The sequence below is a fragment of the Montipora capricornis genome, chromosome 6 (assembly GCF_036669925.1).
Source record: "Montipora capricornis isolate CH-2021 chromosome 6, ASM3666992v2, whole genome shotgun sequence".
Classification (NCBI taxonomy): Eukaryota; Metazoa; Cnidaria; class Anthozoa; order Scleractinia; family Acroporidae; genus Montipora; species Montipora capricornis.
In genome coordinates, this window is record NC_090888.1 from 67,795,044 (window position 1) to 67,821,142 (window position 26,099).

At 38.1% G+C, this 26,099-nt stretch overlaps 1 protein-coding gene across 1 annotated transcript in view; it reads right to left on the reverse strand.

Annotated features, from left to right (window-relative positions):
• The window catches only part of LOC138052986 (syntaxin-binding protein 5-like), a 34,907-nt gene that overhangs the window by 6,349 nt on the left and 2,459 nt on the right, over positions 1 to 26,099 (reverse strand). Inside the window, exons 4-23 of the mRNA XM_068899627.1 lie at positions 23,735 to 23,835; positions 21,624 to 21,758; positions 20,345 to 20,408; positions 17,119 to 17,202; positions 15,621 to 15,744; positions 14,439 to 14,505; positions 13,795 to 13,937; positions 10,383 to 10,461; positions 9,695 to 9,860; positions 9,137 to 9,207; positions 8,150 to 8,190; positions 7,070 to 7,347; positions 5,841 to 6,112; positions 4,459 to 4,547; positions 2,621 to 2,938; positions 2,197 to 2,316; positions 1,955 to 2,074; positions 1,538 to 1,608; positions 710 to 815; positions 3 to 114 (exon numbers count right to left, since the gene is read on the reverse strand). Of these exons, the coding sequence (XP_068755728.1) occupies positions 3 to 114; positions 710 to 815; positions 1,538 to 1,608; positions 1,955 to 2,074; positions 2,197 to 2,316; positions 2,621 to 2,938; positions 4,459 to 4,547; positions 5,841 to 6,112; positions 7,070 to 7,347; positions 8,150 to 8,190; positions 9,137 to 9,207; positions 9,695 to 9,860; positions 10,383 to 10,461; positions 13,795 to 13,937; positions 14,439 to 14,505; positions 15,621 to 15,744; positions 17,119 to 17,202; positions 20,345 to 20,408; positions 21,624 to 21,758; positions 23,735 to 23,835 (2,561 nt within the window). The remainder of the gene's footprint in view (positions 1 to 2; positions 115 to 709; positions 816 to 1,537; positions 1,609 to 1,954; positions 2,075 to 2,196; positions 2,317 to 2,620; positions 2,939 to 4,458; positions 4,548 to 5,840; positions 6,113 to 7,069; positions 7,348 to 8,149; positions 8,191 to 9,136; positions 9,208 to 9,694; positions 9,861 to 10,382; positions 10,462 to 13,794; positions 13,938 to 14,438; positions 14,506 to 15,620; positions 15,745 to 17,118; positions 17,203 to 20,344; positions 20,409 to 21,623; positions 21,759 to 23,734; positions 23,836 to 26,099) is intronic.

The window sequence follows — 26,099 nt, forward strand, 5'->3', positions numbered from 1 at the left end:
ACCTGTAGTCGTTCAATAGGAAAGTACATTCAACATCCATGAGCTGCAATAGGTTTGGCAGGCTAAACGCAAGGACTTTTCCAAGACTGTTCAGACAAAGCAAGCAACTGCTTCCTACAAACGAAAAAATAAACTGTAAAAACAATAACTTGACTGGTGGGTGGTGGGACTCAACAAACTATACGCAAGGGGGAGAGGTGGTTCTCGAATACCGGATTATACAATTCTCTCACTGCTAATTGGTGTGAATATTTCAAACGCTTTGAGGCAACAGTCAAACCCAAAACAGAAATCGGAAGCTCTCGTTTATGATAGCAAATGTTGTGTGGGTTTTCAAGCTCCCCTCCAAAAAACAAAAAAAAAGCATATATTTATTTAACAAATAGATTCCATTTTGCCGTGCGTCTGTTCAGTAATAGATCACAGATGACGTCAAAATGTGGTAAGAACAAAAAAGTGGCACACGAGGCGATAGCCGAGAAAGCTACAATTCAGAAATCGGGGCAACCTTTCGGCTACTTAGACAAAGCCTGGTGGGGAGTTCCATTCGGTACGGCGGAGGACAAAGACGGTGGGTAAAATGGGGAAAGTTTGAATCTGAAGTATGCACATACAAATGCCGCAGGGAACGTCCGAGATATCTTCGGACTAAGTGTGATATTCTTAAAGGCTTCTGCAAAAACAAACAAACATAAGCCTTTCACATTACCTTGAACAACAACAGCTGTGGCTTTGAGCAGAACGGACATGTCATCGGCAATGTTTGCTTCGGAAAAGCACCTTGGATTTGTGTTGGATGTTGGAAGGGAATACACCTGAAAATAGAGATGAAGTACCGAAAATAAGGAATACTGGAGCATTATATACACTTATATTTGTATTTTTGATCCTTCTAGTCCGCCAAAAACCATAAAATCCGAGAAAACTGATAACAGGTCACCTGCCCTGAAAGCGCGTTAATCCGACCAACCAGCGATAAATGCCATAGAAACCTACAGCTTTTGATATCTCTTAACCAACGGTTAGCGCTAACCAGGCTTCGAGCGACCGGCCCCAGTATGACAAGAGTATGACTGATGCCCGGAAGAAAAAAAAATGAACAAACTAGCACCTCTGCGTGTAAGTCACCTTCCTTATTAAACGATGTTCCCACTGAATAGCGCCCAATGCCCAGAAGAATCTCCTACACCTTGCTTTTCAAGATTCACAAATTTGCTATCGTTGTTCCACGACTTTAGGTTTACCTACAGACGCTTTGAAACATAATCTAACTGAAAGTTGCATAAAGTTGCACGGATAACAGCACTCATGGATAAGAGCAAAGAGAAGAGGGGCTGATGACTTGAAGTTGAGGCTATTAATTAATTAATTAATTTATTTATTTATTTATTTATTTACTAAAAATCGACTTGGGCTGCAGTGCAAGTGACTGCGTGATTGAGGACGCGGTAATAGATGAGGGCAAGCAACAGCGACAATGTTGAATTGTAAACAGATCAAGAAGCATGATTTCCTGGCATGTTGTTTTGCAACTAACCTTTGCGTCACGTTCTGTGCAGATAGCAACAAAGTGTCTATCTAGCGTTTCTCTAGATTGTGCAGAAACCCCTGAAAAACAAAAAGGAAAATTCAAATAAATCAAGGCATTTTCATTAAGACACCTACCTTCAAGTACCGTTTACTTACTATTGTGAATATTTAACACTCTAAAAGAAAGATTACTGATAAAAATATCATGAATTTTCAATAATTTCAAGTCATCATTATCAAAATTTCTAACGAGTTTAAGACGAGTGGCAAGTATATAAGGTCTATTGTTTTTCACCTTTTTTCCGCTTTCATTTCCTCCCTCAGGTCAATTTCTTGACATTTGATAATGATGACATGATCTCATCGACACGTCAAGATATGATCTCATTATCATCACCATCACTTTTATGCCCTTTTTGCTTACTTTTATTTGCCTGCGTATCTTTATCCTTCCAAAACTGAAACGGGGAAGGGAAAAGATGTCCTTGTCCATCAAGGATGGAAATGCTTAGCACTACGCCTGCCTTAGGATGAAATAACGTCCCTGCAATATAAAACAAATCTGGTTTACTGTAAGTATTTTACCCCAAATCAGGAACACGTACAGGTACACAAAAGGCTGAGACATCATAAGAGCCCCGACAACTGTATGATTGGGTAATTTACCAGTAGTTATTGTTAGAACAGGCTGCGACTCTCTTTGTTCTCCAACAGGCAAGTTCAGCACCACAACAAACACATTTCCCAAGGCTGTGCCAACCCACAGACTGGGGCTGATCAAATTATCTGTGAATAACAAACAACAATAGTAAATTCAGCAAAAGCGTCCATAAAAAAGGCTTTTGCTATAACACTCTGATGCTAATCTTGCAAATATTACTCCTGTATTGTCAATGAACATAATTATTACGTAACATTGTATATAAGAAACCTTGAAGTATTAAATATTCTATGATATTAGAAGAAATAGATCACACAAATGTCTATGACTTTGACTTGGCCCTAAATCCTACGTGACTGCTGATCAAGCACTTGATCACAAAAAAAAAGGTCCTGAATGCTGACACAAGGGTAAGGATGACAACATTACCATTCTTCTTCGTGAAAGTACATGCAAACTGCAGACAGCTGATATTATCAGGGGGCCGAAAGTCAAGACTCAATCCACTTGCTTTACTTTGCCGCAAACCATCTGCACCATCACTGCCATTGCTTTGGTCACTTTTAGCGCTAAGTCTCCTGGCCGGAGGGGGTGGGCGTGGGGGGCGACTCTTTCTCCTTTCTATTTTGGAGTTGAGGTCAACATGGAATTCACCCCCCGAGCCATCAGGATTAATGCTGAAGGTCAACGGTGTTCCTGCTACAACTGGAGTTGTTGGTGTTTGCACAGCTGGTGATTCAGACACAGCTGAAGGCAAATAGATAAATTTCGTCAAATGGAAATTAGCCATAAATTTTATAAGATAACTTTTTTGAGGGCTTCATAAATTCTACAATTATTATTATTGCTTGCAATCCAATGCAAGATTGTACATTTGGATATTAACATCCAACCTCATCCTTCTGCATCATGAACTGAATCGTGTTGTTGCATTGACTTCCAGAAGGTGTGGTCCTACATGGCAGACTTCAGATGGAGGGGGTAGTTTCTACAGAAACTGTGGTGCTGCGTCGGTGGGGAAGTAGTGTACAAAAATTTGGTTTTATCAACGGAGTTGATAATGTAAATTGACCACCGTAGAGAGATTCTAGAAGCTGACGTTTCAAGCGTTAGCGCTTCGTCAGAGCGAGTCGAGGAATTATGGTTTGTAAGTAGTTTTTATAGTGGAGTAAGGGTTGCGCTATTGGTGGCAACATGGCAACGTGAAAAATTGGATACATTAGTTAAATGAAAAGCGTTCGTTAATACCGTGGGGATTAATTAAGGGTGCCGATTTAGAAGATGAAATTTTTTTTCCAGATTCTTGTGGCTTTCCGCCGTACCTAGATGTAGGGAAAGGCCGCAGATAGCCATGTGTTTTTTGGAGTGGTTAGGCAGATTAAAATGGCGAGCGACTGGCTTAGATGCATCCTTGTCATTCTTCTCAACATCGCGAAGGTGTTTGTGGAATCGGTCGCCTAGTCGTCTACTTGTCTCCCCAATGTATAAGTTATTGCATAACGTACAGGTTATGCAATAAATGACATTTGTGGAGGTACATATGAAACGATCGGTGATCTTAACAGATCGCTTAGATCCCGATATTTTGTTAGTGTTAAGAGTGAAAGGACAAGTTTTGCATCATGAGCGCGCGCATTTGAAAGTGCCGGGTTGCTCGTTAGTTTCGAGCGCGCTTGGGTATAAGGGGTGACTAAAAGTTATCATATGACAATGTTGACTTTCCCGCACATCCTTTGCCTATTTCGTTCTTTGTGTACATGTATGTACAGTACGTCCACAAATCAATTCATCAAGACAGATGATGAAGTCAACTTGGATTGAGCTGGGAACAGGGTACCTAGCTCTGAAGCTAACCGAGCCAGCTGAACATTTTTGATATGCATGAAAATTCCGGTTTTAAAAGCTTCACATCACCCTTAAACCTTGATAATGACAATAATTATACCAATTTCATTCATTCACTTCAATAAAAGGAAAGAATACCAGAGGTTGACCCTATCGAGAGTATCCGCCTGCAGCCAGATATAATATTTGACTGAGAGTCAATTGTGATGAGGGAGGAAAACTGGAGTGCCTGGAGAAAAACCCTCGGAGTCAAACGGAGATTGACGGAATCTCAACCCACGTAAAATTGAACCCGGGTCACAGAGATGGAAGCCATGGTTGATAACCGCTAAGCTGCCCTGACTCCCCTTTCATAACAAAGGGTACAGGGTATAAGGTTTGTTTTTCTCTGTCCACTTAAACTCAACAATAATAATACTTGCCAGTCATATCCTGGGCTGATAACACAGTTATGAGTTTCTTCTGAACCACATCTACTAAAGCCAGACAAGAACCATTGCTGATACAAACTCTGTCACAAAGAAAAGAGGTGTTGTGCTCATGAACATGATTGAGGTAAAGGAAAGGAAAGAAACTCTATTTAAGTGTGCAGTTTTCAAGCGCTGGAGCACTAACTGGGGACACTGTAAACTGGGCTCAAATGTTGGTTTTTGAGGAGAGTAAGAAACCAGTTTGAGAGTATCTGAAGAAAAACCTCTCGAAGCACAGTAGAGAACCAACAAACTCAACCCACATCCAGGTGATCTGGTGACGTAATTCGGAGGACTGGGGAGAAAAATTTTAACGCCGTATCCCATAACCACGCGCACCTTATTTTCGAATTCCACATGGCAGAGGCGAGGTTAGAGCTCGTCGGGTCTACTTGAATGTTCGTTCAGTGACAGGAAATGTGGTAGACACGGAATGATCTGTTGAGTTTTCGCGATGGAAATACTGCAGGGAGTTTGGAAACAACACCTAAGGCCGCGCGTGGTTGTGGGATACGGCGTTAAAATTTTTCTCCCAGTCCCCCAAATTGCGTCACCAGATCACCTGGATATGACACTGAGTCTGGGAATTGAACCCAGGCCACATTGGCGGGAAGCGAGAGCTCTCACCGCACCAGCTCTGCACCCATTGTTACTACTCCTTTTTGACTGCCAACATTCCCTGGTTGGAAGTTTGTTTTGTATTTGAATGAAAACCACTATGCAAGTAGTATGAACTTTCCAGAAATTTATCCTAAAACACATATTAGTCGCTGAGCCGCACTAATTTTACTAATAAAATCATTGACTGGAAATACTTTTTTCCCCTGGCCACCTTTTCATCCACTGTACATTTTGTGGTGTAACAGAGAAAAAAAAATCTTCGTTTTTTCCTGACCACGTCAAGCTGAATTAAAGGGGACATAGTTCTTCAGTGAGTGATAAAACGTATTCAAGACCTCATATAGCATGATGGACAACTGGACTGCTTGTACTCCCTCTGTCAGTCAAGCTGTGTGCATACAAGACAGGAGAGCAGCTTCCACTGTCATTTTGTTTCCCTTTTTAAAGAACAATTCCGCACATTTGAAGGCAAACGAGTCTGACAGAAATTCTGAACATGTTGGTTACAGTTCATCTCTCTCCCCTTCCCCTTGGCCACGTTTGACTCAACAAGTGCATCACTCAACTGACACGGAAGCTGTTTAGATGAGTATTACAAAAATTTTAAGCTTGGCCATGTAACTAATGGTTGAACAAAGAGCTGTCCATTACTCTATCACCATATATACCAACCAATGTATCAAAATGATTTAAACTCTGGAGAAGATACTTACACTCCAAATTCGGAGCTAACCGCCAAACTACTGATAGGAATGAAATCAGCACCTCCTGTCGATGTCAAACAGCAAACCAATGGCTGAAATCCAGGTGATCTCTTATACAATCCAGTTTTACAGGATAAAGTTGGATGTGACATGGTCAAGGATGTGTGTGTTGCGCTAAATACTAAGTGGTCTCCTCTGTCATCCGTGGGACTGCCAAGTTCACCAGTACATTGTGGTGACAACTCTGGACTCAGATCAACCTGCATATTGATGTCTAGTTGCTGCAAGTAAAATGGAATTTAATCAAAACCTTCCTTTCAAAACTAGTTAGTATAGGTAATCACATGAGGCCGAGTACTATTAAGGATTAATTGCACGAGTGTTTTGGAAATTTTCCAAAATTGCCCGAGTCGCGAAGCGACAAGGGCAATTTGGAAAATTTCCAAAACACAAGTGCAATTAATCCTTAATAGTATGAGGACTCATGCGATTAATTGTTTATCAATAATGGGCAAAATTTATACGTTTCTATGCAACAGATTAACCAATCATTGACAGGTAATCAAGCCCTCTCTTAATCACCAAAAATGCCCTCGATTAAGAAAAAATGGCCTCTGCCCTCTCTGTGCCAATCAGCGCTCAGTAATTTTGACCTTTATTGATAAAAGTAGAAAAAGTTTTTTTGTCTAAACAAAATTGGACAACTGAAGCAACAACTCAAAGCTGAAAAACTTTGAAAATGTCACTATTAGAGTTATCCTGGTATTTACCTCAGCTGGCCCCTTTAAATAAATTTTAATGTACGCATGTAACTCTTAAGGCTGTAAAGGCACTTTAATAGGCCCGCCTGAATGCTAAGAAAATAAAACTGTGGATCTTGACCTAGGTAGTGACTTATCTACCAGTGCACCTCATATCTTGCACATAAAATTCCACTGAAGATGCATAAAACTGTACACCTGCCACCTTCATTTTATTTGAAATTTAAAATTATCATACAATCATGAAAGCAACACTCCTGCGTGTTTTAGTTTGTGAGAAGCAACTATTGCTTCATGTTCATGTTGTCAAATCTGATGTTTGTTCCCCGAATCATGACAGGAAAGAACATGGACCATTCTTGGCAACTTACAGATTAGGTCCTCTAATGCCCAATAGCAGAACACTTTCTCCTTTCTTCAAATAATATTATACTTTCTAGATCAGTAAGGTAAATATAAAACAAAAAACGTAATTACCACAAGTTCTAATGTTTCTTCTGCTGTGCTAAACTGATAGACTATCACATGACAAGTGCCAGCTACTAACAATGTACGGCTCCGGAGACACAGCTCTATCATGTTCACAGTATAACAGTCAATGTCCACCATGGACAGTGAGGAACTTTCACAACCCATTCCAACACTGCCCTCAGACTGCCCATCCTTGCCATTTGTTTCATTGTTCTCCACAATTGAATTGGTATTCTTTTCAAAAATTTTGCTTGTTGACAACTTGTAGAGACATCTCAGCACAGCTGCAAATTGAAAAAGATCATCCCTTGACTCTTAGTCTTAACCCTAACACTCCCAAGGGGTTCCCCATTGACGAGTAAAATCCTCTTGCGTTAGACAGAGTAAAATATATGTCCCATTGGCACTAACAGGAGTGAAAGGGTTAATAGAGAGACTTAATAGATTTTACTCTGTCGAATGCCAGATGATTTTACTTGTTAAAGAGGGGCGGCTCTGGACTTAATGGGGAAACAACCTCTGCATCGTTCTATTTAAGCATTGCACTTCAGCACCAACAAATCATAGTACCTAAGTTACTCTTACAACAATTGCAGGGGATTTTCTTAGACCTTTAATTTAAAAGAGATAGGACAGGAAAACGTGCGATGCAAATTATTTCAAGACAAGTCCATAGAAAGCTAATTAAAGGCACTTTTAACATTGTACCTAGTTTAGAAACAACTTCGCTTTCACGGGGGCATCTATTTGGAATACACTCCCAGATCACTTAAATGTACTGCCTTCAGACCCAAATCACAACCTTTCCATGTAAGTTTGTATCAACAACAACCATCTACAGTATTAAGTTATTTTAATACGTACTGCAATTCAACTTTAGATTGATAATTACCGGTACCAGTAACTTCCATTCGACTGTCACATGACTTTTAAGTGGAACAGATTTCTTATGAAAATGCATTTGTAAATTTTATCAAGTTCAATACCGTCCATAAATAAAAGTTTCCCTATCCTATCTTAACTAACACCTAGAACATAACACACATATTGTCACCATAAATCTAAAATTCTCCTCAGTATGCCCACCTGATGTTGCAGCCCAGAATTTCACTGAACCATCAGAATGACTGCAAAAATGACCACATTTAAAACACTTCAGTCAAGTCATCTTACCAGTGCTTATCATAGTGAAATCACTGCTACCTTTGAAAAGAACCTTATCCCTTTAAAATAATTTATATGTTCATTCTGGAATAAAAGTCTCTGCTTACGAGCCAGAAAGCCCATCAGGCCGGCACTTATCTCCGGTTTCATTAGCATGAAGCGACTAGGAGTATTTCTACTCCCCCCTGGATGGGATGCTAGTCCATCGCAGGGTTACCCAGAGCATTTTGCCGGTACCCATTTATACACCTGGGTGGAGAGAGGCACCATGAGAGTAAAGTGTCTTGCCCAAGAACACAACACAATGTCCCCAGCCAGGACCCTAACCCAGACCACTTGATCCGGAGTCGAGCGCACTAGCCATGAGGCCACCGTGCCACACTGTAATAATGTTATTTAGCAACTTTCGTGCTAAATACTACAACCTCTGTCAAGCTACACATGTAATAAAGTGGAAGATGGGTGCCTAGTAAGTCTAGGGGCAGTGACAATCTACAAAAAATGTACCAGCTTAATAATCACATGGAACCGAGCTATGAGGCAACACACATTGTCATGCAAGTACATGTAAATCTAACAATGTGTTTGCAGTAATACAGTCACAGAAGAAAGGGATAGGAAACAGGTGACAAGTACAGACAAAAAATTCAAATCAAAGGCGCCTAAGAAATCTTAGTTTAAAGTTTTAACACACTCCTTCAACATACCGGCACCCACTTTTAGAACAGTTACCGTCATTTGAGTGGAAGAAAGACAAAGGATTGGAAAACCCCACGAAATCTATCAAGCCCTAACAAGCTACTAATGGCAGGGCACCTGTTCATTGCATGGGTTAATACAGCAAAAACCAGTTATTTCCCTAAACTGTATTAAAACTAAGTACAATGCAATATTGTTGAATGAACTTACCCAGTAACTATCAGCTCACCAGTGGCATCCTCAGAAGATTCATTGAGAATTCCTCCATTAATTGGCCAGGCCTTAGAAAGATAAATAATACTTTTCATGTAAATAATAATAATAATAACAACAATAATAATAATAATTAATAATTAATAATAAGAAGAATTTTTTTAATATCCACTCCTACTTAAAAAAAAGGACATACCATAAGCTCTATTATTATTATTATAAAAAAGAAATTAAACTTTGTACCAAATACACAATACTTAAAACTTAAAGTGCCACTACGATGAAAATTTTGCATAAATTATCCTTTTTTCTTTAGATTTTGAAAATAGACGTACTAAATAGGTATCATGCCAATTTTTATCTCAAAATTCCCACGGAAAGTATGTCGTGGGCCTGTCGTAAGCCGTTGTCGCATGCCACAAAGTCGTACTGTGTAAATTGGCCCTAAGCTTGCAATTGTGAGTTGGACCAATAACCAAAAGTCGAGCAACTGGCATTCATCTGAATTTCAAGTAAGACAATGACTGCAGGAATAACAGTAACCCTTCAACTCACTTGAGGTGAACTATTTTCCCTTGGTAACTGTCTCTTTCGTGAGCGACTACCAGCTGCAGCACCAAGTGCACTTAAAAAATCCCTTGGACAGTCACTACAGAACTGTGTACATGTAATTGGTGAGTCATGAATATTGAATGTGTATGGGATTTCAAAAGCCATTGACCTGTCAACATAACAAAAACAATATTTATTATTGTATGAGTAATCACACAAGTGAATTAGTGTTTTCTGCGCATTCTGGTTGGCTAGCTTAGAAGTGAATAGCAAATACTATTCGTGAACCTCTGAGCAGACAGAGAAAAACAAAATAGCTTCCCGCTTCGCTTCAGTTACCAAAGAGCAAATTTATCAATAAACTCAACCAATTATTCGACTTGTGGGGTAATAATAATAATAATAATACGCATCATGTTTTTAAACCCGATAAAACACTGCTACTCGTTTTAAAACTTAACATAATAAGTGAATAGATAAAAAATTTAATGACGTGATCTGTATTTTCACAACAGAAACATCCATCCCAAGTCGTGCATTGACCATCACATTGGTAGCCAGGATGTTTGTGACCATTTCACTCCTTTCCCTGTTTTTCTGCCAGAATGGACGACAATCCATCCCCAAGAACACTAAAGCATCATGAAGAACATCGTCAAAGAACATGTGGGAAACAATAACTAACACATACTTGGCCGAAGAGGACAGTAGATCAAAGACCAGTAATTTTACAGGTGTCAACACGACAACAGCTTTTGGGTCTTGAACATCTGAAGAGGAAATATAACACATTGACCTGTAGCATGATCACCTGTCACTTTTGTGTAACATGGCAAAATTTCAAAATTATTTAAAAAATGTCTCCAATCACTTTTTAGATGCAGAACTTTATCAGATATTCTGCTAAATACAATTTAGACTTATTTCCTGTTTATTTCTGAGGATTTCTCTGAATTTTCCAAATTACCCATAATTCCTTGAGGGTGTGGCTGATATGTAAATGAAGGGGAAAACTCATTAATATTTGTGAAAATTAAAACATTTCTTGGCAACTTGATGCATTCACTACAGTCATGCTATAATTTCATTTTTGACTTCAATGGGAACTTGAAAAATTCCCTTTCTTTTCCATTTCTAAAGATGGTAATAAGATGCGTAACGCTTGATTTCTCGAGAACAATATTGCTAAAAATGATGCAATACCACGTGTATTTACAGCCCTTGAAAATTTGTGTTGAACCCCCCCAAGGACATAAAGACAAGGTTACCAAGCCAAATGGAATGATTGCAGTGATTCCAACGAAGAACGAAGTGAAAGAAAATCGTGCGCTGAACGTTTTCCCCTGTTTTTGCCCTAATATCTGTCCGTTCTGTATGAATGAACACATAATATGGCGGACAACTTGTTTCCGAGTCACAGAAAGTGGATTTTCTCTGCTTTGGCGGGTCAAAAAGCGTTCAAACTCGAGGAGTTGGAACACCAGTCCATGAACTGTATTGGAAGTAGCTAATGTTTACATATTATTGCCCGACTCAAATTATTTTGCCTCATGTAGTGGTAAGTAGAATACCCGGAACATCTTATTAAGCAGCTTACAAGAGTGTTTCCGATTTACAAAAATGTTAATATCTCGCTCAAAAATGGATAATTTGCCCTGATGTTTTCAGAAGTCGTAGAAGACCTTATGAACTTGTTTCAGTACTGATATTTTGAGTATTTGATGTATTTAAGAGTTTTCCTCTTCGATCGATTTCCATCACCAATGTTCACGTTTTGCAAGCGTTACATTTCTCCATTATGTAAACTGGGGCAATGCTTTGTATCATAGTTTCTCAGAAATTAAAGTGAGAATGATCTATAAACTTTGTGTTGTTATTTTATTCTACTGGTTCATGGGAATTGGTGAACTTCGTGGTAAACCTTTGTAAAGGAGAGAAATCTTGGCCTTATTATAACTTCATACCAGTCAGATGTTACGCGTTACATTACAAATTAGCGTGATTTTGTTCACTTCTTACCGGTAATTTGCTGTTTTCATGATTTATTTCTCAAAATTTAATATCTGTTCACAAAGCCTTAACCTTTTTCAAAGTCCATTTCAAATTTGAAGTTAAAACCAGTTGCCATAGATGAGAAATTTCTATTTATTACTGTCTCACCCCAAAAGTGACAGGTGATCATGCTACAGGTCATTATTACTTAAATATTGAACGAAATAAAATGAGTGAAGAGTGGAAATGAAATGCGGGTTTTAGACCACTGAGACAACTAGTGTTCCTCGTACTTTTCTGGACAAATTTAAGCAATAATACTGGTCTTAGTTTTCGGGGGTCTTAGGTTTCGCAGCAACCTGTTTCAGTGTACGCACGTTATAGCGAATAGCTAATTGAGCATTGCCGATCAGGAACGCCGAGAAAGAAACATTTTTATTATTGTCGCTTTTTATAGACACTAAAATTCAGGTTGCTCCAAGGGGACTTGAGCCTATGACCTCTGTGATGCCAGTGCAATGATCTACCAACTGAGCTATGAGTTTTTAAGCAATTGTCACTTTTTATAGACACCTGAAAATCTCAGGTGGCTCCAATGAGATTCAACTGTGTGGCTTTGTAGCTCTCAGTTGGTAGAGCATTGCACCGACAGCCAACTGAATTTTTCAGGTGTCCGTAAAAAGTGACAATCACTTAAATTGTCCAGCAAAGTGCAAGGATCACTTGTCTCAGTCATTAATTCCATGTAAATATTGTTGTCTCAAAGTTTATTCATCAATATCATATGGTATCCAGGGGGGCTTGAGAGATTATGGTAAAATATTGTCATGTACAACACTACAATGATGGATATCTCTACAACGACCTTGGAGAGTAATATTCAAATAATTATTTTCCTCATCGTGGAGTTTAACTGTTGTACATAATATATATTATTATTATTATTATTATTATTATTATATTATTATTATTATTATTATTATTACCATCATTACCATTATTATTATCATTATTATAATTAATTTTATTATTTATTATCATTACCAATATCATTAACATAGTTTTCTGCTTATAAAGGCACAGCATTAATTTTTTTCTCAAAGAAATAATTATTGCTTGTTAGCCCCAAATGTGATCTAAACTCAAGGTGCGTTTCATAGCCGAGTGCGCCTTGTATCCGAAAAACTATGGTTCACCGTATTATTAATTGTAAGCATTTACAGATCTAATAGCCTCTAAATATAAAACAACAATTTTTAATGTTGCAGACATTGTTTCACCTGAAACGTCTGCCTTCAGTGTAAGTTATTGTGTTTCTCCTTCTCTTTTGACCATGAACAGATTTAGCGTTAGTGGGAGGTGCGGTGGCCTCATGGTTAGTGCACTTGACTCCGGATCAAGTGGTCTGGGTTCGGGTCCTGGCCGAGGACATTGTGTTGTGTTCTTGGGCAAGATACTTAACTCTCACAGTGGCTCTCTGCACCCATGTGTATAAATGCGTACCAGCGAATTTGATGCTGGGGGTAACCCTGCAATGGACTAGCACCCCATCCAGGAAGGGGGGGGGGGGGTGTAGAAATACTCCTAGTCGCTTCATGCTACAGAAACTGGCGACAGGTTCCAGCATATTGGGCTACTGGCTGCTAAGCAGAATTAGATTTAGCATTAAGGGGGCCTCTTTGGGGCCCCTGGAAAGTTTACTACTTTATGTTTTTGTAGATTATTTTATCAGCAATAATACACTAGGAGACAGAGCAATAGGCAGTTTCATTAATTGCAGGAGTATTAAGACTGAAGTGCTTAATCCAGCAATACCAAGAACAATTTCAGCTATAATTTCTTGGTTTTCACATGATGTCACAGCCGCCGTGTCGGTGTCCTGACCCAGTCCTGCAGGAACTGAACTCTATTATTATGCAAACGTTTTCTTTTGTTTTAGTTGATAAACATGGCTATTGATTATGTAAGTGAACACTGAGAATTGGTTGTAGTGTGAGTTGCATAAACTTACTGACAGTATGGCATCCACTTTAACCACACTACACAATACCTACTGGACACATGATTATTTTGAGTACATTGTAACTGCAACATTCTTTAATCAATGTTACCTTCTCCCCATGGAGTAGATGTAATGCACTCAAAATCCAGCACAGTATCTGTGCACAGTACTCTCAAGGAACGACCTTGCATCAATGTCAGCCCTTTCTTTTTACTACCGCATGTTCCTCCCGAAAACAAGACAAATGGGTCACTGAAATTGAGAGATGAAAATGTTGAAAGCAATAAGGTATAAGGAAGCAGGGTTGATACATGCAGTGGTCAGAGCATTAAACTTTGCTTTCCACTAGTAGCAAATGTGATTCCTAGCCTGCGCATCATTATTACATGGGTTGAGATTGTCTCTCTCCCCTGTTCTTTTATGTTACAGTAGTTTTCTAGCCTCAAAGCAATATTTTTAGATTTGATATCTCAATAATTATCCCTTTCACTCCTGTAAGGGCCACTGAGATTTTACTCTGTCTAATGCCAGACGATTTTACTTGTCGATGGGGAACCCCACAGGAGTGAAAGGGTTAATTGAGCTGATCAAATATTTTTTCTCTTGACCCTATCAACTGCAATGATCATATTTCACAATCACCTTGACTTTTATTGTAGAAATACCAAATGAATCATTGTCATCAACAATGTACATACATGTAAGGTAGTCTTTGTATTCTTTGCTCCGGTAGTCATAAGAGAAAATACATACCCTGAACTTACAGCTAACCACTGAACTTTAAATATTGGTTGACATGGTCTCCCTTTATCTGATTTTGCTGGAGAAAGAACATTTCAATACACGAGTCAGGAGTGGCAGCTCAGAAAACAATACCATGTAATAAACAACTTTAACTTCCCTTGCTCAGGACCGTACCAGGGAATATTGGCCCTCAGTTGTTTTAATTTGTACGGACTGAGCACAACTGCCATGACCTTGGGCCAATGTTCCCCAGGAAGGCCTTCACGCCCAGTTAGTAAGAGGTTAATATTATTATTTTGACAACAGCCAGGACATATTGCTTGTTATATAATTATCATCATGTCTGACCAGGGTCTTTGAATTGTAAGTTTTGAGCTACATGTACATTCACTGTTTGATTGCCAACCTGATTGCAGTGTGAACTTTAAGCTGGGACAATTTAGTATTAGTTTATTGTAGCTTAAGTAGTGAGATCAGTCATTGAGTACACTTCTCCCGTCTGGGCGGTGCTACCATAATGCCTAGAAGATCTCTTAGAATCCATACCTCAAAGGAAAGCCTTCAGGATAATTTTTGGGGGAAAGACAGCTTAGCAATGGTGAGCCTAGACACAGTTCAAACTTGTCAGGCACGTTGCTGCCTGTCAGAGGTTCATCATAAATGCGTGGCAACCATGCAGCCCATTTAATTCCATTGTTATTGAAACAACCGAAAGCGCTGATGCTGGAAACAGAAAGAATGCCATTAAAGTGGAATTACTCATTGGAATTACTTTTGCAATCATTTCCTTTGTGTTATGAAACTACTGCATGCAAATACATATTATTTTGTGTGTTAAGACAACTCATGCGTAGAATAAGATGTTCGACTCGTACAATAAATTCGATGGTCAAATTAAACCTAAATTTGATATTTTCTGCGTAAACTCGCAGTTACTGTATCTTCCTACAAAATTAATTTGGGCCTCAGTCATTCAGTGTATTTGCTTTTATTAATGAACATCATCTGGTTCAGTACCAAACCGTAAAATTTAAAAGTGCTAGCGCCAAAGCTTGGACATGCGCAAAAGCGTGAAACTGTCCCTTTAAGTCTTCAGCTTTGTCTCTCAAGAACAACAACCTTCAGGGACGGGATCACTAAACCTTACAGCCAGTGTCTTTACAAACATGGTCACAGTTCGAAAAGACTCACTGTGTGGACTTAATGTCTCCACTGGTTTGTCACTGTTCTTCAGACTCCACACTGTCAAGGTACCATCAGTATGAGAGCACATGAACTGTTTGCCATCATTCAACCAGTGTGCCGAGACCACAGACTATGGATAAAATCAAGCAAGAGGAACATCATTGGTTGTGAGTGGTTGTGGAACATTGCTTCATTGATTGCAGCATCATTGGTTGTACAAATTATGTCAGTTGGTGTCTCAAAAATTAACCTACATGTATGATTTAATATTAGTTGCTTGACTTAAAGTATAATTATTTTATTTCTGTATATTGTCCCCAATTACATGTAGCAACTCAGCACCTTAATTATACAGTTGACATTTAAATAAAGTTCATTCCTCATTGTGCAATTAAGGACAGTGCCTACTAGTTCAAAGGTATTTTTGCACAGTTTACTGAATATGCGGGAAAAGCAGATCTTAGCAAGTGTTATTGAAATCCAAAAAGAAAATTGGGGGTAACCACATATTTTTCGCGAATCATTAATCAACAATATTTGTAAAAAGCTTCAAAATACAAAGCAATGTATGGCGTTCTTTTCCAAATTGAAGCTTAATTATCTCTGAAAAATGCTTGGTTATCCCCAATTTTCATTTTGGATACCAAGAGCACTTGCTAAGTTCTGATTTCTCCGCATAGTTTTGAACTGCACAAAAATATCTCTGTATTAATAATCACCACCCCTTGGAAATCCGAGTATCTCGAGATGCACAGAACATATGCACAATAACAATAAAAGGCACCATCCTTAAACCTTAGGACATAATTAAGTGGCCCTGGCCTCCTTATTCCTCAGTTCTTTGTCGCCTTCACATTTTTTTGGTCTCTTCCCTCCCAGCCCCATTAGCATTCCAAAACTGTGAAAGCGATACTGGCTGGATAGCACGTGGAATGAAAATGACAGCAACAAAGTGCTCTGGGTGAGGTTGAAGTCTAATCATTATGGCAGCAAAAAAATTGAAATTATGATTGTGGATTATGGATCGATCGGCTCAGAATTAAATGTTCACAGAATAAGAGCATGTATAACAGCATAAATGTTCATGAATAAGAGCATAAATGTTCACAGAATAAGAGCACCCTCAAAGGTGTCGTTACAAGCTGTTTCTGCTCTATCTAAACAGAGTCATCACCTATGTTAAGTTCATGAAAACATGGTTTATTCTATGCATCCCTGTAACTCACATTCTCTTATACATGTATATGCGATCACACAATAGCACAATGCACTATTACGGGAACCCTGGGCCCAGTTGTTCAAACAATGGATAGCACTATTTGCCGTATAAATCCCGTCTATCCAGTGGATAAGTCATAGCGAAACCAATTGCACTATCCCATGGATAGTGATTTATCCCGTGGATAGGACTATCCACCTTTTGAACAACTGGGGCCAGATTATTACATTACAAACTGAATTTTAAAAAAACTCTTTCAGTGAACAGAAATTCAGTTTTTCCCACCTTTGAAGAAGTACATCTGTGTTCTACTGTTTTCCCTCTGAGGGACCAAACAACAATTATTCCAGATTCAAAACCTAAAAGCAACTGAACAAGGAAACAGAATTATCTTAACACAGCACAAAAACCTTTCAAACTGGTATATAAAAAGGAAAAGGGAAGTCTGTCTACCCAGGAAACCCACTGAGCCAGAGCATATCCTGGGATTCCGACTAGGGGTACAAAAATTATTTCTTCCTTCCTAATTGGTCCACCCCAAGGTTATGCCTTAGCACTATGAATTGCTGCTGCTGCTTTATACTCTAACTTGTGTCAGGACAGACAGAGTGATATTACAGTGTCCAAGGAACACAAAATTTAATGTGGAGACTTACCCAGGTTCACAACCTGGGCTAACAGTTTGGACATGACATGCCCTACACAAACCTGGCATACAATGACTAGAAAAGTCTGCAAATGATTGATTGACATGCATGCAAGGCTGCTGCCTAAGAAACGTTTCCAGGAGCCCTTCGGGCTTCCAACATTAAAAGTTAGTAGGCAGAGCAGTGTTCCAGATAAGAGTCGGGTCTCGGGTCAATAACCCGACAAACAAGGCTTCCTGACCCGACAGATCAAATGTAAATATTCAGTATGATATTACAACAAAATTAAAAAAACGAAAGACAGAAAAAGTACATTGTCTAACTCTGAAAGCGACGAACGACTTGACATCCACAACGATGGCTGCGAAGGAGACTACTGTACATTCCTCCCTGTAGTTCATTCAATGTAAACAAGAACCTTGACACAAGGTGCTCACGTGTACCTGTGGTTGCCTACATGTAGCATGTGATCAATTTCTTCCTTTTGACAGAAAATCATGAGCTTCTCCTTGCTTCCTAGAAGTCAGAGGCTGCAGAAATTTTGCCGTTTTTACGATTGATTGTCATTAATCTTTCGCTGAGAATTCGAAATTCAAAGTTTTATAAAAACTATGTTATTTTTTCTTCATCTGTCTTTTGGCTTGCCTTTTATTGTTAACTCCCAGCTTTTGTGATACTTTTTGGTGCAAACGTAAAGCCAAAAAAGTTTTTACCTGGCATCAGATTAGACTGAAAAGAAGAGGAATTATGAAGCGGAAACAACATGTTCAGTCCTTCCTTAGTGTGTAGGCTTGTTTAGTGCAACTGTAAGACATGCATGTCGTACAGGAAAACGCCGTCAGCGCAATTTGCAGTTAGATTTTTGTAGACCATTTCACTTAAAGAAGAAATAAGAGAGTCTTACTCAAGAGCATGTTTTGTTATAGCAAGCAAGCAAGCAGACTCTTCCGTTGAAATGGCGCGTAATTGAAATATATCCCCTATATTTCCGACCTATATTTCGTCCGCGCCATTTTCAAAGAGCCTGCTAGTTTTGTTATCTTTGCACTGAATTTATTACCAAAACTTAGAAAAGTAAAATTCAACGCGTGAACGTGTGAGCCAAAAGGCCACTGCTGGCACGACGCCTGGGTGACCCCTCAGATGGTCTGCATGAACCCCCACTTGAACAAGTTAACTGGAACGCTGGGCTGAGTCATTTTTTCAAGAACCCAGAATTAATTAATTCCAGCTGGGAACAAGTTTACAAGAAAGTGAGGATGAATCAAGTAAGGCACCCGTTCAGACTACTTGTTTAGAAATTTGGTTGCACGCACTCGCAAATAAGACGCCCCAGGTGAACGTTAGGGAGCAGCCTTGTGCATGTGTTAAGTAGGCTGGGTGTTACACTAAATGAATGTTAAAATTTATTTGCTAGCACTCAGCTTCTCTGGCTTTATAATTATTATTTAATATTTACTTCTAATTACATGTATTAAAAGTAAATAAAAACTAGCTGCTGGAGTATATATCATAGTTTAATTTTAAAAAATCTTTTGTTAAAAAATGTTCAGACTACTGGTAGCTTGTTTTGTTTGCACTTGGAAAGATATAATCTCCTTTTTTCTCAAAGATCAAGGCTGCAAACTGCTTCTGCATTGCAATTTTAGCATTGACGACCTGCCCAACTACATTGTACCTTCCTAGTTTTTACAGGGAATGCCTTGTTAAACCCTTTCTGACATGGAACAACTATAGTTTCTACGTATTGGTGGTAAAACGGTCTTTTGTCACGAACTCTTTTCTAAGGGCATAGTAACTCTTGCTAATACATGTATCTTGACGAGCAATAGAAACCTAAAACTGTGGTCTTTTTTAAAGCAAAGGGATTCAATGCTAACAATTACTTCTTATTGCTTGGTATAGCCAACTCTCTTTCTCTAGCATGGAAAAAGCTTGTTAAGTCCAAAGACACAGGTACAGTTGAGATTCCATCTGACTCTCACAACACATAGTCTAACTTCACCCTTTGTCTTGAAGATGATGTGTTATCACTTGATGAATTAACCTCCTCTAAATTGTATTGGAAACTCGTTAAATTAATTCAGGTCCCTCCTTCAGCATGCCCCAAATACACCACTTTGTTCCACGATCGAATTCTTGACTGGGAAAAAATCTAGGTACCTAATTTCTCATGTACAGTGTGACAGCAGAACAAGATTCTTCCAATTGATACAAACTACTCAACCGAATAATTTACACTTCTAACAAATTGTTATACAAAATGAAATTAGTCGACTCGCTCCTCTTCTCTTTCTGCAAAAATTCTGACGAATCTCTCAAGCATCATTTTTGTCATTGCAGCTTTAGCGTGGCCTTCTGGGAGTCAATTGTTCTTTGGCTTAAGACATTACACATTGAATTCGATTGCGATTCTTTCAGCGACAAAAAAAGGAAAACTAAAAACTCACGATGGCAAGTGGAAGCCATTCCTTAGCGCTCTTTGATACAATGTGTAAAATAAAATAAATCCAAGTACTTAGTAAGTTACACAAGTTAAGTAAGTTATGTAACCTTTTGAGTGTCTGGATAAAGGATTTGTATGCGTAATAGTCTGTATGAAGGCTTCAATGTAGTAGTACACATGTATAGTCTATATATTGTACGTAAATAAACAAACAAATGTTTGTAAATAACCCCTTTCATATAAATGTACTGTAAGTGAACATAATGTAAATAATGATTGTAGTAATGTGTTACAAGGTTAGCATGTAGTGTGTGTGTTCTCCAAAAAAAAAAAATCTGAAACAAAAATAAACTAGTTTGAAAAACTTTTAATCAACGAAAATTTTTAACATGATAATATATTAATTATTGTATCATACCTTATTTGGGTCCACAGGATTTCCACTAATATGTACAACAGGACCTGGATGAGTTTTACATTTTCTGGCAAAAAAAGTCAAAGTCACAAACACTAGTAAACAATGCAATAGTAGATGATGTATGAATGCAGAACTTAAGACAATAAACAATCAGTGACAAAACATGTCACTCCTAGATCCACCAATCAACCCTTCTCCCAAAGTAATAATTATATAGATTTAGCCATACCTAAAAGCGGAGGTGGATATTTATCAGTAAATAATTATATATCAGTATAAACTATCCACCTCTAGCACCTCCACTTCGGTGAATAGTTGCTAAGTATCGAACAACAGACTAAAAATGCAAGAGCTAAGACGACGAAAAATGTGAAGCTACTCATTGAATTCCTGAGAGAAAACAGTTGAGCAAAGAAATCCTGAAGACATCAAAGCCAAAGAATTGAACGAATATCAGCAGCCTTTAATAGTGTGAAGGACAATGAACCTTCAAGTCTTCAAGGTCTGCATCGACATTTGAAAGAAAACGAATTAAACACATAATTATTTGACTCTTCAGATGAAGACAACAGTCCGCCTTTGACACAGCAGATTCAGTTTTGTTGAAAAGTCAAGTGTACTTACTTTTATCGAGCTTTTCCTTGTTTTTATATTTCTTGCATGAATACTTACAAAAAACTAATTCATTGTTATGAAATTATCAAGAGGTAAGCTTACTTGATTCAACATTCAATTCTGCATTTACTTTTTATTAATTACATGTACTAGGTATTTCAAGCATTCATGTAACTTGTAAGGTACTTATTTTAAGATTAAACAGCTTTTTGTAAAAGCGATTTAATAAAATGTGAATAAATTGTCTTAAGTTTGTAGTATAGAAAATCTCAGTATGTATATAATAAACAAACTTCACCATGAAAGTGCTTTTGTACGGTACTTACCCTCGGTCAGTAGTACGCACTTTCCGTGAAGAAATCTATGTACATGCATAATCACTGTGTCACTATTAATGGAGGGGAAGTTGTGTTCAATTTGTGACAGATGTGTTTAATTAATAGTTCAACATTATTTTGTCTTATAATCACACCACATCTCCCATTGACCAAAATCAGGAAATCCCCAGCCTTGTATGGTGCAATCAAAACTCACAATTTGAACATACTGTAGGTTTGGTTTGAATTCTAATATGATTTTATTGAGATCCAAATTATCACCCCCTTTTTAGATAATAATTATTTATCATCAATATTAATTTTACCAAACTTTGCAGTGCACTTACATTTCAATCGCCTTATTCCAATTTATTGTGTATCCTGATAACTGAAAACTTTCAATATTTACAACATGAACATTTCCTCTCTCTGTACCAACAAAGAGCCATTTTGATGAGAAAGGTAGATGCATACAAGTTAATCTGTAAACAAAAAAAGTTCATTAATTACATTTTATCAACAGACATTTTGAAACTGGCAACTCTGTTGACTTTGTATAAAGACTAGATACTATGGACCGTTCTTTGCTTGTTCTTGAGACTTAAAGACTTCTGCTGTCTCCCACTTACTGCAAAAATCTTATATCGACAAGTTGTCAAAAAAAGGCTGTTATAACCTGGATTCAGTTTCGTTCTCAAGTGCCTTGATTGGTTAAGGTTTCAAGTGGAAATTATGAATTTATCAGCCAATTGCAACCTTATTGCAGCTCCATCGTGTTTAGGATTAATAAGCTCCATTGTTTCCATTGTATACTTTTTCCACCTATTGTTTCCTGGACCAAAAACAAAGGCTGTTGTAATTAGGCACTAGATAGAAAAGTCGGGCCGGATCAACTCGGATTGTTCACTTTGGAGAACTGGATTGACATGAAAAAAAATGAGGCCTCAAGAAATCACTCTAGCCCAATCTGAGGTGAGCAAGAACTCATTAAGCCTCCTATGAATACCGAAGTGGTCTTCATATTATGCCGAATTTTTTCAAAAGTACTCTTAATCCGATCTGTTTTTTTGATAGCTAAATTTTCGGGGGGCTTCTGTCCACCTTCATCAGAGCTACGACAATCGTTACTGCTCGCACTACAAGCTGTCGTTATTTAACTTTAAATTAATGGTACGTTAGCACAAGGAAGCAGTTTCCTCTCATTTACAGTGTCGCTGTCCAAAGTGGAACCGCTTCTCTCGCGTTTAGCTTGTAGCGCTAGCAATATAGATCATCATAGCTCTCACTGATGAAAGTGGACAAAAGCCACCAAAGAGTTGAACCATACTTCTGAAAAATGACTACTACTGATCGCAATACTGGAAGCAGTATTATGCTGACATGTTTAAATTTTGTTTTGTGTCATGTTGTTGCTTCAATTCGTTCTTGGTTTGAATTTTTAAAACAAGTTTGTTTTGATGTTCCATTTTATCAGACTGCTACAGCAGCCAAAAAGGCAACAATTCAAACCAAAAGAATAATCATATGAACAATACAGACCTCTACTTAACCATTCTTGCGATATTAAGATACTTTTGCAGTATCAGTTACCTAACCCTAACATACTTAGAATACTTGCAAAATATCAAAGAACTGTGGATAATAATATACTTTTTAGAGATGTACATAATATCTTTGGGTTTGTAATATCGCTGAGTATTTTTTATAAGTTGTACTGTATTTTGACGAGCCCGTTAAGCAGGTCAAAACACAAACAACGAGTAGAAATATTCAGCAATACTACGCACCCAAACATCTAATAAGCTATTTATTATCCAACTTTTTTTGCACTAAATTTCTAGCAAGTGAATTGTAAACAACTGAGAATGTGCAACTAAACTAAAGCAACTAAACTAGTCAAACTGGTACAATAACCAAGTGTACAAATAACTAACTGTACAATATCATGGACTATTTGTACTTGTTTTGTACATTTTTTGTACAACAACTAATACAGTTGGATAAGAAATAACTGTATTCCCTGTACATACTCAAAATAAGGAGAGGTACTGCAACAGTTCTTAACATACAGTATTTAAATAATCACTTCATCTCGCTATGAAAATAAAACAACGATATTGATTTACCAAAAATAATATACATACTGGTACAGGTAAAAAAAAGAGTCTTGTAATCTACATTTAGTCAAATTTAATACTTGTCTTCTACTTGATACTGATATTCTGCAATACAACATTTCACGTAATAGACCACGTTCGATGTATTAAAATTCAGCTTGGTAGCGAGGGCTAGAGGACACACACAAATGAAACTGAATGAACATGTTTATTCATTTCTTTTGTTTGTGTCCTCTTAGCCTCACTATCAAGCTGAATTTAATATATCAAAAGTGGTCTATTCCTGTTATGCCATCAATATCATTTTACTCGAAAACAAACTGTCGGAAAATCAGACTTACTTTTCCCTATTGAACCTTAATGATTGCACAAGAGCAGGTTGTGCTTGTCGTAAATTCCACAAATGAACATAGTCATCATCACAAAGACTTATTAAAGCTCCCTGTTGAAAAGAAATCCACAGTATGTTGGGGGCCGGTCATTAATATATATTATGTAGAGGGGAGGGAGGGAAAAATAATGTTGGAAAGATCAAAATTTCTGTAAGGTCCCCCCCCCCTCCCCATTTCCAGGCCATGTAAATAGCAAGTGACCCCCCCTTCTTTATTCAATATTTACAAGATGACTCCTCCCTGACCTCATATTCTCCTCTTACATGCTTTAAGTAATAATTATTATTAAAATGCAAGTGACATGTACATGTACACTAACAATAATTTGATGATTAGTTAGTTTGCATAATGGAGTTTAGAGTACAAACAGAATTTCTGTAAAATACAAATCACTATTAAAGTTGTACAAAAAAGAAACAATAGAATTAACATAAAATTGTATGATTAAGCATTACTGTTTCACATACTGTTTGCACTCTACTACAGTCGAAGTTCTTGTAAGCAACCACCCAAGGAATTTGAAAAAGTGGTCCCAACTAGTCAAGAACTACCAAAATAATAAATAATAGAGGATGGTCGCTTACAAGAGCTTTCAGCAAAAGTCTCTAATAAGGATTTTTAAATTCTTATTGATGGTACAGAAATAAAGCCCTGGCCGAACGAGAGCAAGAGTTGATGAGAGTTGAAACTCTTAAGAGCTCACAAGAGTCGATGAGAGTCATCGAGAGTTGGCCAAACGAGAGCAAGAGTTGACAAGAGTTTGTCAAGAGGCAAGTTCCAGAGAGCCTGGGAACCCCCCGGGAAAAGTCTTTCTGACATAAATATGGTGACTAGCCTGCCAGTACATTCAGCTTTATAGCCAGTCCAGTAAAATGATTTTGTGCGCAAACAAGCTTCTTCATGTTTATTTCTAATGCTTATGTTTTTTGACTGTTACTTCCCCATTGTGATAGTTTTTGGAGGAAACATTCCAGAAACAAGGTCTTGCCTCGTATAAGTCAATTTGTGCAAAACATTCCTTGTGACTCCACTTTTCTAAACAGCCTTGGCGTTGTCCTTTCGGTTGTCCTTGGTCTCCGAATCCGATGCCACATTATCTCAGCTCGCTGGAAAAAAACAGTTATTGCTGACTGCAAAACTCTCTCTTAAACTCTCGTGCATGGTCAATGGAGACAAAACTCTCGACGACTCTCATAAAAAGTTTGAGCAGGTTCAAATTTGACGAGACTAGACGAGAAAAGATGAGAGTTCCTGGCCAAACGAGAGCGAGACTTCTAACTCTCGCCAACTCTCACTCTCGTTTGGCCAGGGCTTAAACGGAACTTCTTTATTCTCCCTGACATCTGCCAAAATATCGTTACGAAAAATTTCCAGCCAAAACACTCAAAGCCCGCCTTGAAGTGCGAGGCTACCCTAAGAAGTCAGCCCTCAAACAAAAAGCCAAAACCAGCGAGAAATTTAGTACGATTTGTCACAACATACAACATGTCAAGTCTTCAAGCAATATTGACGTGCAACTCAAGTTTCATTGAAAACCGGCCAGTCATGTACAAGAGGGGTAAATCGCTCAAGCACATGCCCGTCAAAGCAAGGTTTCATAATTATATTATTATCTGTGCCAAATACTCACAAATTTAAAGGGAGACTGTGCATGTCTGTCCCATTCTTTCAAATACTAAGTGCAGTGGGTTGTGTTTTTATTTATAGTGTTGACATACTGTACATAGATGAGACTCTGAGTGGTTGCTTACAATTGCTTAAAAACAATGGGAAAGTCCAGTTGGGTAATTCCAAAACTGGTCACGGTCAATTACGGGAACAGTCGCTAACCAGAGCTTTTAATTAGAGATTTTAAGAGACATTTAAAACGAGGATTTACTATAGTGGTCGTAACTAGAGCTGGTCGCTTACAAGAGTGGTTGCAGTGAGAGCTTAGACTGTATTAATTATTTTAACTGTTTTACCCACCTTGGCCAATAAACCACTTCCATAAATGGCAACCACATTTACATTCTTTTGTATTTATGTTAATAACCTACTGCCCAGTATTTTAAAACATATAGTCTTTTGAAAGTTGCCCATACAGCTGTAATAGCGAGGCTAGAAAGGCTTATTAGCAGCATTAAAACAAAAGAATATTTAATTTGGCCGCCATTATGAAAGAGGTCTATTGGATCCCTCTTAAAATATACCTCAAACTACTGACCCCCCTAAACTTTTTTTAGCCCACTCCCTCCCCTCCCCCACTAGCTAATTTGAAATAGCCTTAAGCTCCCATTCTTTTTTCCCTTCCCCTAAAAATAAATAATGACTC